This window comes from Notolabrus celidotus, chromosome 19, assembly GCF_009762535.1.
Source record: "Notolabrus celidotus isolate fNotCel1 chromosome 19, fNotCel1.pri, whole genome shotgun sequence".
NCBI lineage: Eukaryota > Metazoa > Chordata > Actinopteri > Labriformes > Labridae > Notolabrus > Notolabrus celidotus.
In genome coordinates this window covers 1,784,455-1,799,977 of record NC_048290.1, presented here as the reverse complement: position 1 = coordinate 1,799,977, position 15,523 = coordinate 1,784,455, and the positions used below count along the sequence as shown (strand labels likewise).

General features: G+C 43.1%; 1 protein-coding gene across 1 annotated transcript in view; it reads left to right on the top strand.

Moving 5' to 3' along the window:
• The window catches only part of ttc28 (tetratricopeptide repeat domain 28), a 74,657-nt gene extending 64,921 nt beyond the window's left edge, over window positions 1-9,736 (top strand). Inside the window, exons 11-23 of the mRNA XM_034710171.1 lie at window positions 1,752-1,892; window positions 1,976-2,120; window positions 2,206-2,385; window positions 2,536-3,116; window positions 3,191-3,438; window positions 3,517-3,641; window positions 3,753-3,830; window positions 3,917-4,076; window positions 4,211-4,287; window positions 5,265-5,394; window positions 6,477-6,584; window positions 6,665-7,301; window positions 8,363-9,736. Of these exons, the coding sequence (XP_034566062.1) occupies window positions 1,752-1,892; window positions 1,976-2,120; window positions 2,206-2,385; window positions 2,536-3,116; window positions 3,191-3,438; window positions 3,517-3,641; window positions 3,753-3,830; window positions 3,917-4,076; window positions 4,211-4,287; window positions 5,265-5,394; window positions 6,477-6,584; window positions 6,665-7,301; window positions 8,363-9,425 (3,673 nt within the window). The 3' untranslated portion in view covers window positions 9,426-9,736. The remainder of the gene's footprint in view (window positions 1-1,751; window positions 1,893-1,975; window positions 2,121-2,205; window positions 2,386-2,535; window positions 3,117-3,190; window positions 3,439-3,516; window positions 3,642-3,752; window positions 3,831-3,916; window positions 4,077-4,210; window positions 4,288-5,264; window positions 5,395-6,476; window positions 6,585-6,664; window positions 7,302-8,362) is intronic.
• Window positions 9,737-15,523: the final 5,787 nt, after the last annotated feature.

The following is a 15,523-nucleotide window of genomic DNA, read 5'->3' as shown; positions in this document are numbered from 1 at the left end:
TCACGCTTATCTCCTCTCACGTGTTGATTCATTCTTTGCTTTTTCCATGTTTTTAACTGCAGGCACAAAATGTTCACTTATTTTCAAGTTTTTTCTGCTTTTGGCAAACAATTTCAAATTTGAGGAAAATATTTTTTTTCGACAGGCTCCGGGTCAACTTTTTTGTCAAATTTTTTTTCAAAAATTTAATTTTCAAAAAAAAAATTGTCAAGTTTTATTTTTCATATCCTTTTTTTTTTTTCCAAAAAAAAAAAAGCAAAATTTTTCTTGTGAACATTTTTTTTTCACAATTTTTTTTTTTTGAAAACATTTTTTTTGGGTCAAACATTTTTTTTTCAAAATTTTTTTTTAATTTTTTTTTTTTCAAATTTTTCAAAAAACCATTCACAGTCGTTTTTTCCATCTGTGATTCTCTTGATTTCTCTTTCTTTCATTAGTTTTTATTTGTTCTATCTTTTTTGTATGTGTGTGTACTTTTCAAAAGAAGAAGCTGTGATTCTCTTGATTTAGCAGCTTGTAACAGTAGTCTTCTCTCAGCCCACCGTGAATGCGTCTCTCCTCCCGGTGTTCCGCTTTTAAAAGTGACCCTGTAAACTGGAGACCTTCAGCTGAACGTGTCAGTGTTTGTGGAGTTTACACAGCTGCTGAAACACAGAGGGAGTTCCTGGGAATGCAAACTAGTTTAGTTTTATTAAGATTTCAAAATATCCTCATCAGATATTTAATGATGGTCTAAAGACGTTTATGAGGGATGCATCCGGCTGAGAGTCTCCAGTTAACAGGGTCGCTGTTTAAACCAAAACACCGGCCGATCTCTGCGATCACGGCTTTTTGAGTTCAAAAGGATTTTAAAGCCGTGTTGAAACGTCTTTGCTACTCGCGCTTATCTCCTCTCACGTGTTGATTCAGTGAATCCATCTGTGATGAAATATAGCACCATCTAAAACAGCGCCAGCTGAGTCTCTTAATGCTAACATGCTAGCTGTTGTGTTGCTCATAATGATACCTGCCTGTCCGTCTGCTTCTATGGTGTCATCTGTGATGAATGGCATTCCTCTTTGTGTGACTACCCTCTACTGGTGTTGATTCATTCATTGCTTTTTCCATGTTTTTAACCGCAGGCACAACATTTTCACTTTTCTCATGTTTTTCTGCTTTTGGAGCACAATTCAAATTTGAGGAAAATTAATTTTTTCAACAGGCTCCGGGTCAACTTTTTTGTCAATTTTTTTTTGTCAGTTTTTTTTTTCCAAAATTTTTTTTTTAAATGTTTTCTTCTTTTTTTTAAAAAAAAAATTTTTTTTTAATTTTTGTTTTCAAAAAAAAAAATTTCAAGTCAATTTTTTTTTTTTTTTTTCAATTTTTTTTGTCACATTTTTTTTTTATCAATTTTTTTCAAAAACCATTTACAGTCATTGTTTTTTCCATCTGTGATGAAATATAGCACCATGTAAAACAGCCCCAGCTGAGTCTCTTCATGCTAACAGGCTAACTGTTGTGTTGCTCATAATGATACCTGCCTGTCCGTCTGCTTCTATGGTGTCATCTGTGATGAATGGCATTCCTCTTTGTTTTACTGCCCTCTACTCGTCTGGTGGTGTAGTGCATTTACTTTTTTCGGCTGCATGTTGAGCGTCCTAATCTGTCTAATCAAGGTTTTTTAAGGCAGGTAAGAAGAGAGAACAGGTGATATGAAAGCATGAAATTAAAGGATGATAAGTGAGTTATGAAGTCTTGTGTGTGCTCTGCAGAGTCTGCTCCAGCAGTGAGACTGAGAGTGAAGCTGGAGACCTGTTGGAGCAACAGTTTGAGGAGCTGAACAACAAACTGACGTCGGCCACAGACCCCACAGGCTACCTCCGCATGGTGTCCAGGAACAACGTCTTCAACAGGTCTGACTCTTGCCTCCTCTGTGGATGATTCTTTGTGTATTAATGTGTCTAACTCTTATGCTTTGTGTGTCTGGATCTTGCAGAAGCTGTCAGAGCATGACGAGTCTGTACAGCGCCACCGTCTCTCCGGCGAAGGACAGCCCGTCCTCTCCTCTGTGCCGGCCGAGCAACATCAGCAAACCTCCTCTACGAGCTCTTTACGACCTACTCATCGCTCCGATGGAGGGGGTGTGTGCCCGCGTGAAGTCTGCAGATTTGCATTTCACTTCTCTGCCTTTTTAACTTAAACGTCCGTCTCCTTCGCTCCCTGCAGGGTCTGATGCACAGCAGTGGACCGGTGGGCCGACACAGACAGCTGGTGCTGGTGCTGGAGGGAGAGCTCTACCTGATCCCGTTTGCCTTGCTCAAAGGCAGCTCCTCTAATGAGTATCTTTATGAGAGGTTCAGCCTCATCTCTGTTCCTTCTTTGGCCAGCCTGGGAGCAACAATCAAGGTATGCAAATCTTTATTTTGAAGCCAGTGAAGTCCTGCAGGAGTTTTTTATCTTGTGCATGCAGGAGAAGGATCGTGCACATCAGATTCATCCTGAAGTATCCTCCAAGTCAGGCGCTCTATTTAACCTCTCTGCTCTCTGAACCCACAGCCTCACCCTCGCCGCGGTGGTCCCTTACTCTGCTCAGACGGAGGTTCAGTAGCAGCAGTGGTCGGAGCTCCTCGCCTGCCTCCCTCCGTGATGGACCGCTGGCTGTGGGGCCCTCTGCCCTCTGCTCAGGAGGAAGCTCTGTGGCTCGGGGAGCAGCTGGGGTGTCATCCTTTAACCGGAGCGAACGCCACGAAGGAGCGCGTTCTAGCAGCTCTGAGTCAGGCCGAGTGTGTCCACTTTGCCACTCATATATCCTGGAAACTCGCCGCTCTGGTTCTTGCGCCCAGCCAGGAGCACGCAGGAGGAGGAGGAGGAGGAGGAGGAGGGCGGCCCATGGAGAGGTCGCCTTGTGGGGCGTCAAACTCAGGCGACACTGGAAGTCAAAGTGGGAAACTGAAGGGTTCGTTTTTAAGAAGTCGCAGCAGCCCGGAGAGACTGAGAGGAGCAGATGAGATGAGCGACGACGGAGAGAGTGTGTGTGACATAGAGAGTGTGTGTGACAGCCCTCCTCTTCACGACTTCCTCCTCACCGCCGCAGACATCCTGGACCTCTGCTTGAGCGTCAAACTGGTCGTCCTGAGGTACGAACCTCTCTCAGACTCGTCCTCTTCAGTGTGATCCACCTGTCTGATCTGTGACTCCTCCCCCTCCTCAGGTTGTACACAGAGTCCAGCAGCAGGGTGTCGGCGGACGGGGTGGTGGGTCTGACCCGGGCCTTCCTCGCAGCAGGGGTGCAGTGTGTGTGCGTGTCTCTGTGGCCTGTGCCGATCGCCGCCTCCAAAGTGTTCACACACACCTTCTACACGGCTCTCCTCAACGGGACCAAAGCCAGCGCCGCTCTGAGCGAGGCCATGAAGACTCTGCAGAGCAGCAAGCACTTCTCACACCCCTCCAACTGGGCCGGTGAGCAAAACCACTCCACACACACTTTTACAGACTGATTCAGAACGTGTGTTAACACTGTGTGTGTGTTTCCTTCAGGCTACATGCTAATTGGGAGTGACGTGAAGCTGAACAGCCCAATGTCTCTGGTGGGTCAGGCTCTCGCAGAGATCCTGCAGTACCCAGTGAGAGCAAGAGACGCCCTCAGAGTGCTGCTGCACCTGGTGAGACCACATCCCACCTTCAAATGTTATCTCTGCTGCTGCTTACATGACCGTCTATCCTCATATCAGTCATATGAGTCCCTCAGCTCACGAGTCTCCGTCTCTCCACAGGTGGAAAAGTCTCTGCAGCGGATTCAGAGCGGTCAGTGTAACCCGATGTACACCTCACAGCAGAGCGTGGAGAACAAGGTCTGTGTCTTCCCCTCTCTGTGTCTCTAAATGTCTCCCTCTGAGCCTCCCCCCTCTCACGTCCCTCTCTCTCTTCTCCCCTGAAGGTCGGCGGCGTGCCCGGGTGGCAGGCGCTCCTCTCTGCGGTGGGTTTCCGCTTAGATTTCTCCGGAAGCGGCGCCAGTCTCCCTGCGGCGGTTTTCTTCCCCACGTCGGACCCCGGGGATCGACTGCAGCAGTGCAGCACCACCCTGCAGTCTCTACTCGGTACCTAAGCTCCTACATCAGTCTCAGAGCAAATTTCACCTGAGTGCATTAGTCAGACTTGTCATGCATCTCATCATAATCTAAGATCAGACCATGTTTGTTGCATAAATAACTTTGTAACTGATTCTCTTCAGGTCTCACTCCTGCAGCTCTGCAGGCTCTGTGCAAACTGGTGACTGTGTCTGAGGCCGGGGAACAGCTCATCCACAAGGTACTGACATGTTGCAGGAGGACAGGGATTCATGCAGCTGGTGCAACAAACACTCAGATCCTTTGCTTGATTTAAAGTCGTAATAAAACATCTTAAAATATACTTATAGTCACAAGTTAAAGTCCTGAGTTCTGCAGGGAAAGTTCAGTAGCTTGATGCACCAGTTAAAGTAAGTTGTGTCTTAATTTGGGGCGCTGAGTCCACAATAAACCATGCATAGTTTGGTTGCACCACAGAGCTGGAAGTAGTGGAGGATAACGTCCAAACTAACCAAAATGATGCTGCAGAGAGGACGTTTTCACTTCCTGAAAGCCTTTTCTGAACGTAGTGTTTCTTAAAGTCTCTGAAGAGTCAAAAAATAACTTCCACTAACTCTCTAAAAGTCGACTTTAGGACAATTCTTGAGCAGCGTATTAACATCTGAGTCATGCATGTGTTGTTGAAATCACCTCTCGTCCACGTGTGTTCCTGACATGGTCTCATCATCGTGTTCGTGCTGCTCGTGTTCACATCAAACACATTTCTTCAACGTGAAACATCAGCATGACTCTCAGTTACTCATCCTTCCTCCTGAGGTGTATCGGTCAGAGACAGGGACCTGATAACATCGTTTTTTTATTACACCACACCTGAGATCCTCCATGACGTGTGTGCATCATCATCAGCAGCGATCATCCGTCATGCATGGCTGTGTGTGCCGTGAATCAAACCACATACTGACACCAGAACACAGCACTAAATCCTGTTTCCTCTCCTCTCAAACCCACTTCACAAAGGCGGTTAAAAGCATGGTGGGAATGGTAAGTGATGAAAATGATGACTTGAGTACGCCGGGGGTGAACAGACACAGACACTCTGTGTTTGATCTGAAGGTCTTTGTGATGTGGGTGCTTCATCACTGTTTCTGTGAAAGGTGAAGAAAGGGTTTTATTATTCTGTCTTTGAGTCTTCATCGTCTCTCCTCCTCCTCCTCACAGCTCCACCAGGTCCTGGTCCAGCTGCAGTCAGGGGACAAAGAGCAGGACTTCTCTCTGGCTCCGATCCAGATGTCCATCAGTGTTCAGCTCTGGAGGCTTCCAGGCTGCCACGAGTTCCTGGCTGCTCTCGGTGAGTCAACAACACAATAAACAAACAAACAAATAAAAGCAAGACTGACTTTGATTTCATCAGCTATATCAGGCTGTTTAACACTGAGTGGTATTTATACTGAACTCAACCTGTTTTATTTATAAAGCACCTTTCAGACATTCAAGTGCAGCTCAAAGAGCTTCACTACAGAACAGAGAGACAGAAAACAACAGCTATAGGTTAACTGATACAAGATAGAGGAAAGTAATATGAAATACTTCAAAATTGAAATAAAATATTGCAATAAAATCAATAAAATAAAATCCTTACAATTAATTTAATAAATACTATCTGAAAGATAAATACAATCTGATAAGTATTTGAAAAATAAAATAAAAACCTAAACACTAAAGTCAATAAAATAAATTCAGATGAATATCAGAAAAATACAATAAAATAATAACAATAAAATCAATAAAATTATTACAATAAAATCTAATAATAAAATATTGCAATACCATAAATAAAATAAAATCTGAAAAATAAAATAAAAATAATTACTGTAAAATCAATAAAATAAAATCAGATAAATATCAGAAAAATAAAATAAAAACCAAAACAATAAAATTTGATTAATATCAGAAAAATACAATAAAAAAATTACAATGAAATAAATAAAATACAATCAGAAAATGAATATTAAATTTATTACAATAAAATCAATGAAATAAAATCAGGTAAACACCAGAAAAAGAAAAAAAAAGATAAGCTATAATAATAAAAGAAAGATGCTTAAAAATGGTAATAACAGTAATAATGGTCCAGGTCTATAAAAATAAATTACTCCAAATAAAAAGGACAGATTAAAAAGGTTAGTCTTAAGTTTACTTTAAAAACACTCAGAGATGCTGAAGTTCTTAAACCTGCAGTTCTTTGAGCGTCCACTAGAGGCTGGCTGCAGAAACACCAGGAGCCACATACACACCCATTCAAAGAAGCCGATCTTCACTCTGAGTCTCTACACTGAAGATAATTTATGAGTAAAAGAGCACTGTATTTCCTCTGAAGTCAGCAGGAGTTAGAGGAGTGTAAAGTGTGTAAAGTGTTTGAATTGTTCTCAGGTTTCGATCTGTGTGAGGTCGGTCAGGAGGAGGTCGTTCTGAAGACTGGAAAGCAGGCGAGCAGACGCACCATGCACTTTGCTCTTCAGTCTCTTCTGGCTCTGTTTGGTGAGAACGATGAAGAACTTTCAAAATAAAATCCCTTTCAATCTTTTGAATCATGAAACTCACGATCTCTGTCCTCTCAGACTCCACAGAGCTCCCCAAGCGTCTGAGCATGGACAGCTCGTCCTCCCTGGAGTCTCTGTCGTCCTCCCAGTCCACCTCCCAGCCTCAGTCCTTACCCCTCTCCTTCAGCGGCTACCCCCCTCAGCCCTCCTTCCTCCCCCCCGTCTGCCCCGACAACCTCTCCTGCGACGCCATCTCCGTCTACAGCCTCAGCTCGCTCGCCTCCTCCCTCAGCTTCCTGTCCCGCCCTGAGCCCGCAGGAAGTGACATCATCAGCCAGCACTCGCATCAGCAGAACCTGGACAGAACTCGAGGGGGGGGCGGTCTGTACTCCTCGCATCGGCACTCGGGCGGCTTGCAGCGAGGTCGGCTGACGAGTCACGGCGGAGGTGGAGGAGGAGGAGGAGGTGAGGATGAGGAGTACGAGGGTTACTCCATCATCAGCAGCGAGCCGTTAGGGCGAGGGCGGAGGGAGTGTGACACGCTGCCTCTGCCTGCAGGACACAGACAGGCCAGAGGGGGCGCCGGGAGAGGGTCTGCATCCTCCTATCCTCTCACAGTTTCCTCAAAGGGAAGCGTCAGCACGCCGACGTCTCCGATCAAAGCTCCGCCCCCGCTGCCACGAAAACCTGCGAGCCCCAAAGACAAGCAGCAGACGTAAGTGTAACAACACAGTTTAGTTAGCGCCTTTAAAGATGACATATCATGCAAAATGGACTTTTTAAAGGTTCTCTACCTGAAATCTGTGTCCCTGTCTACAAACCCCCTGAAAAGTAAAAGAATCCATTCTGCCCCTGTTCTGATTTCTCCACCTTTCTGTAAATGTGTGCTGAAACCAGCCGTTTCAGACTTCAGTGTTTTTCATACGTCACAACGCCATCCGGTCTGTAACAGGAAGTCAGAGCTCGGAGCTTGTTCAGCCCATAGACTGTATAAAATACAACTCAACCCCTCCTCCGTTTTTCATTCCCTGCACACGTGTGCTAACAAGGAGCTTAGGAGGGAGGCATGCTAGTTGTAGGCTGTCTTAATAAACACAAAGGTCGGTTTTACTCCCCACGTCTGCAGATTTGAAGATCTAGTGGATGATTTTTATTTTTCAGGGAAAAGTGCTAGCACTAGTTAGCATAGCCACATAGCTACATGTTGGTAGCTGTGTACCAAGACACACGTCGACATGCTGACAAATAAAACAACAAGAAACACTAAATCTGTGACCAATCCTTCAGAAAGGTCCTGCTGCAGGCGCCTCTCCGTCAGGATCAGATTCTGGATCAGATTCAGAGGGTTGTAAGTAACGCGGGTCTGTGAGCAGCCATGTATATTCAGCTGGAGAGCCGAGGCCACACCCACTTCCTGAGGGGGCGTGGTCAGAGAGCTCATTCTCATTTAAAGGCACAGACACAGAAAACAGCCTGTTCTGAGCAGGGCTGAAAAAGAGGGGTTTACAGGCAGACCAGAATCTGATTTCAAAGTGTTTTTATGAGCAATAAACTTTAGAGACATGTTTTGGGGACCTCTTAGACCAATATATGTTGATGAAAAAGAGCAGAATATGTCACCTTTAAATCACGTAAGCACGATTTCTTTTATGAATGGTAAAAGGTGAGCTTCTGTTCTCTCTTGTTTAATTTGTGAATTAAAGAAATTAAAGATCTAAAGGTTGTTAAATTGAATATATCTTCTAATCACGCTCGTTCCCTTTCATTGTATTCCAGCTCGTCTCCTGTAAAGACAGGGAAAGGGAAGGTCAGCAGCTCTGAGTCGGACCAGTCGAGCACCGAGACAGACAGTACCGTCAAGTCCCAGGAGGAGAGGACGGTTCCTGCGGGACAGCTGGACCCTCAGGAACTGGCCCAGAAGATCCTGGAGGAGACGCAGAGCCACATGCAGGCTGTGGAGAGCCTGCAGAAAGCAAACATCAGAGGGAAGACGGCGAGGGGAGGCGAGGCCCGGCAGACTTCTCTGTCCACTCCTACAACCCCGACTTTGTCCCCCACAGGAGGAGCGCGAGGGTTCCAGCCCTCCGAGAGGAGCGCCTTCAGTAGACCCCCCAGCAGAGCCAGTTTAAAGGCGTCCTCTTCTCCTCTCTCGCTCTCTGGACATCTTTCCCCTCTTTCCCCTTCTGCTTCGACGCCTCCTCCAACGCGACCTAAACCTCCGTCACGCTCTTCATCTCTGCAGAAAATCAGCTCCGGGTGGAGCAGCCCGGCTCCGTCTTTATCCCTCTCTATGAAAAGCCAGACTTCACCTTTCTACACTGGTTCTCCAGAGGTCCACACCCAGGCTCCACTCAAACTCAAACACCCTCCTTCACCTTACACCTCCCACATGTCACCTGCACCTTCACCAGCTCTTTCCTACTCCTCTGCAGGATCCATGTCAGCCTCCTCCAGCCCTGCAAACACTCCCGAACTGAACCAGTCCAAACCGGAACATAAAGTCCAGACTATTCATAACTTAAAAACCTTCTGGGCCAACGCCGGGCAGAAACACGAGGAGCCGTGTGCGGCCGGGTTACTGCGAGGCGCGAATAAGAAAATGAGCACTGTTCAGAAGGATGTTTTAGGTCTGCTGAACCTCTCACCTCGACACGAGTCTGTGAGCAGACCCGTGGAGGAATCTAAGGAGCACAACACTGGGGAGCGACCGAACGGTCACCACACGCTGGAGGCTAAACCACCTCCGCCCGTGAGCTCTAAAGGGAGCATCAAACTCCCCTCTGGGAACGGCTACAAGTTTCACTCTCCTGGACATTTTTTTCCTTCCTCTAAATGCTGAGAGTTTGGATATTTGCCGTGCAGAGCCGTAGCCTGTATTTAAGAAGCGGGTGTAGCCACCATGGCGTCACTTACTGGTTTGTGGACGACCGTTGTGAAGCCTCAAGTTTTGGCGTTAGTTTATTTTGGCGCCGGATGCAACCATAGGAAGAGCAAAGAGTTAGATCAGCACTTGCCAGGTGTTTTCTTTGGTCAGTAAAGTAACATGAACAAGGATTCTTACTTTTGCAAGCATAAAGGCTTAAAGTGAAGTGTCTTTCACCTGCATTCTTTCTAATGGCCAGCAGGGGGCGAGCTCATCAGCTGCAGAAAACACTAACTCGGGGAGTCCACAAGATGCGTGTGCGCCGCGTTACGGCTGCGACACGGCTCTGCTCCGTCCCGGGGCTTTCGCCCTGGTCCATAGGATGCGTGTTTGGAGCGGCGCGCACTCCGGAGCAGGAAACTCAAGATCCCTCGAGAACTCCAAAACGCGCGAGAACAACACAGTATAAACTTTTCCTCGTCCATGGTGTCGGATATCTTTTGAGACTGACGTCTGGCCCGATGCCACAGGTTATGATGTAATGTTGAAGAAGTGGTAAAATTTACGATCTTGTGTTTGCACATGGTGTTTATTTTGAAAGTGAGCGGATGTTGCATACGATCCTCGTGCCTGACTTCCGGGATAGTTCGATCATTTCAGTGTCGATTGACGCGTGCTGGGCGCGGGGAGCGGCGAAAATAGACTCCCCGCGTATCTCTGGCAGAGCGGCGCGGCGGAACGCTCCAGAGACAGAGCTGAGACGCGCCGCAGCGCGCCCTGTGGACTCTAGAGCATTGACTTGAATGGGAACCTATTTGCTGCGACGTGCGCGGCGCAGCCGTAACGTAACGCGACGCATCCTGTGGATCTTGGGCTTAAGGCTGCTTTCGAAACCGCCTACTATACTAGCAGTATGTATTAGCAGTAATTTGTCCAAAATTCAGTATGTAGTTAGTGAACAACAGCAAAATCTGCAGTATGCCAAAACTCTTACTGATTCAGGAACATTTCATAGTCTGCATCGGACCAGTCTCCCTCAGGTACTGTTTCCCACAATGCACAGCTCTAATGTTACGCTTCTTTTTCCCATATATGACAGGGGGCGCTCAGTTTTTAGGTGCTGTGAAAATTATTAAATTCCATATAAACTACTTCTTAACTTTTTAAATCATAAGTGATGTTAAAGAAGACTTTAGACTTTAGACTTTAGACTTTATTGTCCCCTTGGGGAAGTTCTTTTCCACAGCACCTTTCTGCATTTCCACAGACATAGTCAAGCACAAGAACACACACTGTATGCTCCACAAGCTATCCACAAAGACATCAACACTCAGACAGAGTTATGTAATTCAGCGAGGCCTCACTATAACAGCAGGGGTCAGGCTCTTGCTGAGGTGAGCCCTTCTGCACCTCAGTGCTCTGTACCTGCGTCCTGAGGGGAGTGGCATGAGGTAGGTGTTTAGTGGATGTGTGATGTCCTGTTCTATTGAGGTTGCGATGCGTATGATGACCCTGTGGTTTAAGTCTGTGAGGTTTGGTGTGGGGAGACCGATTATTTAAGCAGTTTATCTATCAGTTTGGCCGTTGTTTACTTCCACTTTCCAAAATCAGAAATCCAGTGATGCCTGACCCAGCATCCTGCAGACCAGATCCAACAGAACAGTCATACTATATACTAAATTCAAACGCAGTACTGCCCACTACATTCATAGGTAGTATGTAGCAGGCCGTTTTTGAAAACAGCCTAAGTATAGAAGAGAATTTGCAGACTTTTCACTTAATTTCTTGCCTCAGTAATCGTTTTCCTCATGATTTTATGGTCTGAATCCCTTTTTTAAAGTCTCCTACAAAACATCAGGACATGTATCTTATAAATGATGATTCCCACTTAGAGTCAAATACACAATAAAGCAGGGAATGCCCGCAAGCTGGGCTGTTTAGTCATTGCTAGGCCGTTTAAAGCCTGTCTTTTGCAAGCTTAAAGTAGCATGTGCATAAATTATAAATATACCTTACAATCCAAGGTAGAGCTAGATGACTAAGCATTTTCTAACCTCTTGTTTATTTCTAGCTGAACACTCCAAATATAGTCGCTTTTGCCTTTCCCTGTAAAAACAAGATAAAAAAGCCAGTTTGCAAACCACATGATATGATATTTCATAAATGCACATCATGCTGTGTTGAATAAGTCTTCAAACTAGTAACTGAGACTCTAAACACATCAGGAAAATGTTTATCAAGGTGATGAATTCAGTTCAATCCTTTTCTGCACTGAGTCCCGTCCCCCTAGTGGCCAGTACCAGGACTGCAGGTTTGAGGCTCCTCCATAGTGGCTTCACATCTCCTTCTTCCATACAGTCTACGAGCCTCAGAGCTCGAGGGCCGACCTTCACTGTCACTTCCTGTATTTGTACTTTGACAGAGCTGCCTGTTCGTCAGCCACATTTTTAGCAATACCTGCTGAAGAGAAGAAAACAAGCTGTTTCTTACCGACAGTGATTTTCCATGTTATTGTTCTGATTCTGTTCTGATTCTGTGTGAAGGGATGTTGATGTTTTGAATGTGATGACTGTGCCTTCTTGTGGAGAGAGCTGGAAGGACAGAATGACTCTCAGAGGAATCTCTGGCTTTAATTTTATTTCCCTGACCGACGAGAGAGCATGTGTGTCACTGCCTCCATGTACTGTACTCGCAGTCCCACGACTGTATGCCTGACAAGATGTTTCATGTCGATCCTAAATGCTCGCTATATTTGTGTAAGTTGACCTGATCTGGATTTACTGTGTCGTGCTATCAATGCCTGTTGTTGTCACTTATTTTGTAAAGTTAACTGTTTTGCAGTCATTATTACACATTTTATAAAGATGATTAAACAGAAGAAGAAGAAAGACGGCTGTGAGATTTCATTGATTAATGTGTGATACATCTTTCTCTTAGTGACTTTATATTGTGTAACATCGCAGCAGTGCCAGACTTCTCTGCAAAAAATATATCAACTCCAGAGGATTTGACAAAGGAGGCACTTTTAATCTTCTCCGGGGAAATGTGACGTGCACTTTTTCAGCATTTACATAAATTTCATTGCCATGCTTTGTTTACCAGAGACAATAGTCATTCATCAGTGAGAAAACACATTTTATTGATCATAAAACCATCAAACCGCAGCTCAAACAAAAGCAAAACATGGCAGAGCTAATTGTGTTTTAGTGTTGGAACACCAAACACACCTCCATTATCTCGGCGTCCTTAGATGTCAGGCAGAAACTGAGTCACAGCTTCAAATACCTGAAAATCACAAATTAAAGACCCTACAGAGAGTCATAAAATTCAAATGCACAGATTTATTAATAGGGCAAATAAATTAGAATATAAACAGACAAAATCATTCACAATTTTTCAGGTCAACAAAACTATTGTAGCACTTAAAAAGCATGCAATATCATCATCTGGAAAGGTGCACATATGTTTCAGCAGCAGTGCATCACTGTTTTATAAATACAACATTTTTATAAGGATACTAAATGTATGTTTGAAATACATCTGATCATATAAAGGCTACTAACTGTGTATTACACAGTCTATGCCAGGTGCTCTGGGACACACAGGTGATGTCTGTTTCAATGACTTTGAAGGAAACTTAATTTAACAGGTTTGCAAAACCAGCTTAATTTTATTTAGGATTTACCTTTATTTTGTATATGTTTTCAAAAATATGAGAAATAAAGCAGTTTTAAATTATTTGATAATTCATTTGTTTTTTGGAAGGCATCTCGTGACCCCGACTGTGAGACAACTGGTCTGTGCTATTAACTTTACCATATTTATTATCCTTAATTCAATATTCCACTTCTTTATGTTGTTATATATCTTGAACACTCAACTCAACTCAACTTTATTTATATAGGACCTTTCATACATATAAACATGCTGCCCAAAGTGCTTCACAAAATAACAGAGAGACAGAAAACAACAGCAATGGTAAAATAAAAAAGGCATTATTATAAATAAAAATAAATAAAATAAAATCAACACAGTAAAATTTATGAAATAAGTAAGAGTGGAAAGAAAAGTTAAAAATAAGGTAGCGTTGACAAGATTAGGTGAAAACAGGGGATAGAATGGATAAATAAATAATTAAATATGATAAATAAATGTTAAAGCAATGATTAAAATAATAATAATGCAGTCCAGGGCTAAAAATAAATGACTCCAAATTAAAAGGCAAGGCAACTATATTTGTATAGTGCATTTCATACACAAGGGCAACTCAATGTGCTTTACATTAAAACATTAAAAGCATTGGAAACATTCTGACAAACATAAAAGAACACAATTAAAATGACAAATATAATAAAACAAAAAGAAAAGGAAAATTAGAAATATATTAAAAATTACATTCAAATTTAAAGTGGGTTAAAATGAGCTAAGATAGGAAGGCAGTGGCAAATAAAAAAGTCTTAGATAGAAAAGCTAGATTAAAAAGGTAAGTCTTAAGTTTACTTTTAAAAACATCCAGAAAGCTCGCCGTTTTAATGTCCAGAGGCAAAGAGCTGCAACACTGGTAATACATGATTATATGTTATTTATTAGAATTAATAAATTAATTAAATCAAGTTTAGTAAATCTGCTTATGATGTAGTTCCTTATAAACAGGCCTAATGGTTGATTTGGAGTCCATCCACTATATTTTATATGTGTAAAAATGACCCCAAATTAAAATCAACTGAACAATAAGAAATAATAGTAATTTATATATCCTCCATGTTGCCTTTAAACATGTAAAAAGAATTTTTATTTTATGGAAATTAACTCTTTGTCTTATTTTTTCCTAGTATTATGTTAAACCATAACATAAAACAGTTAAATGGACATAATTTGATAAAATAAGTGAGTATGTTGTTTCTGCTGAGGTCCACAGAGGTATCAAATGTCACCTTGAAGTCGCTCCAGCGTGTTTAGATGTGTAAAAATTACCCAGAATCAAAATCAACTGAACAATAAGAAATAATAGTAATTTATATATCCTCCATGTTGCCTTTAAACATGTAAAAGGTATTTTTATTTTATGGAAATTAACCATTTGTTTTATTGTTTTTTTTAATATTATGTCAAACCATAACATAAAACAGTTAAATGGACATAATTTGATAAAATAAGTGAGTATGTTGTTTCTGCTGATGTCCACAGGGATATCAAATGTCACCTTGAAGTCGCTCCAGCGTGTTTAGTTCTGTAAAATGTGCACAACAATGTAAATAAACATCTCTAACTTGACTCCTGCTGCACATTTAACCTCTGACCTTTGGATGCTAATTAATTAAAAGGCCAGAAGTAAGCCTCTGTGCTGTTTGTGCTGTTTGTGCTGTGTGTGTGCTGTGTATCGATATGTATGTGAGTCAGTGTAATGAATTGGGAGGACCTCTCAGCCAATCAGGTGAGTCCAGGAGGGTGGAACGAACTTGACAGAAATTGTCAAAAGGGAAACTTATGCACATATAGAAGAGATCATATCTTTAGTGGACAGTGTCCATGTTACACTTCTTTATAGTGACAGCATTGAAAACATAAAAACACACAGAGCAATACAAACAATACAAAGACAACCTAAAGAAACACACAAAAAAGAACCAGAAAAAAAGTGTGTGTGTGTGTGGGGGGGGGGGGGGGGGGGGGGGGGGGGGGCACGGTTCACATCCAAAATAGAAAGTTACAACTAAAGCAATTTGGAAAATAAATAAATCAGAGACAGCATCCAAGTATAGCAATCCTGCACAGTACATCATCAACACTCATGCCAAGGTACTTCTTGAAGCTCCTACCCTCCATAACAGATATTCCTAACTGTCATCTACCACACCACAATGGCTGCTAGTCTAGGGCCTATATAATCTAAGAAAGTGGACCATATATTAAAGAGATGGTGCAAAGTTGATTTAGATATGATATATGTATGCATATGATCCAGATATCTTTCTCAAATGTCACCTTGAAGTCGCTCCAGCTTGTTTAGTTCTGTAAAATGTGCACAATAATGTAAATAAAACATCTCTAATGTGACTTCTGCTGCACATTTA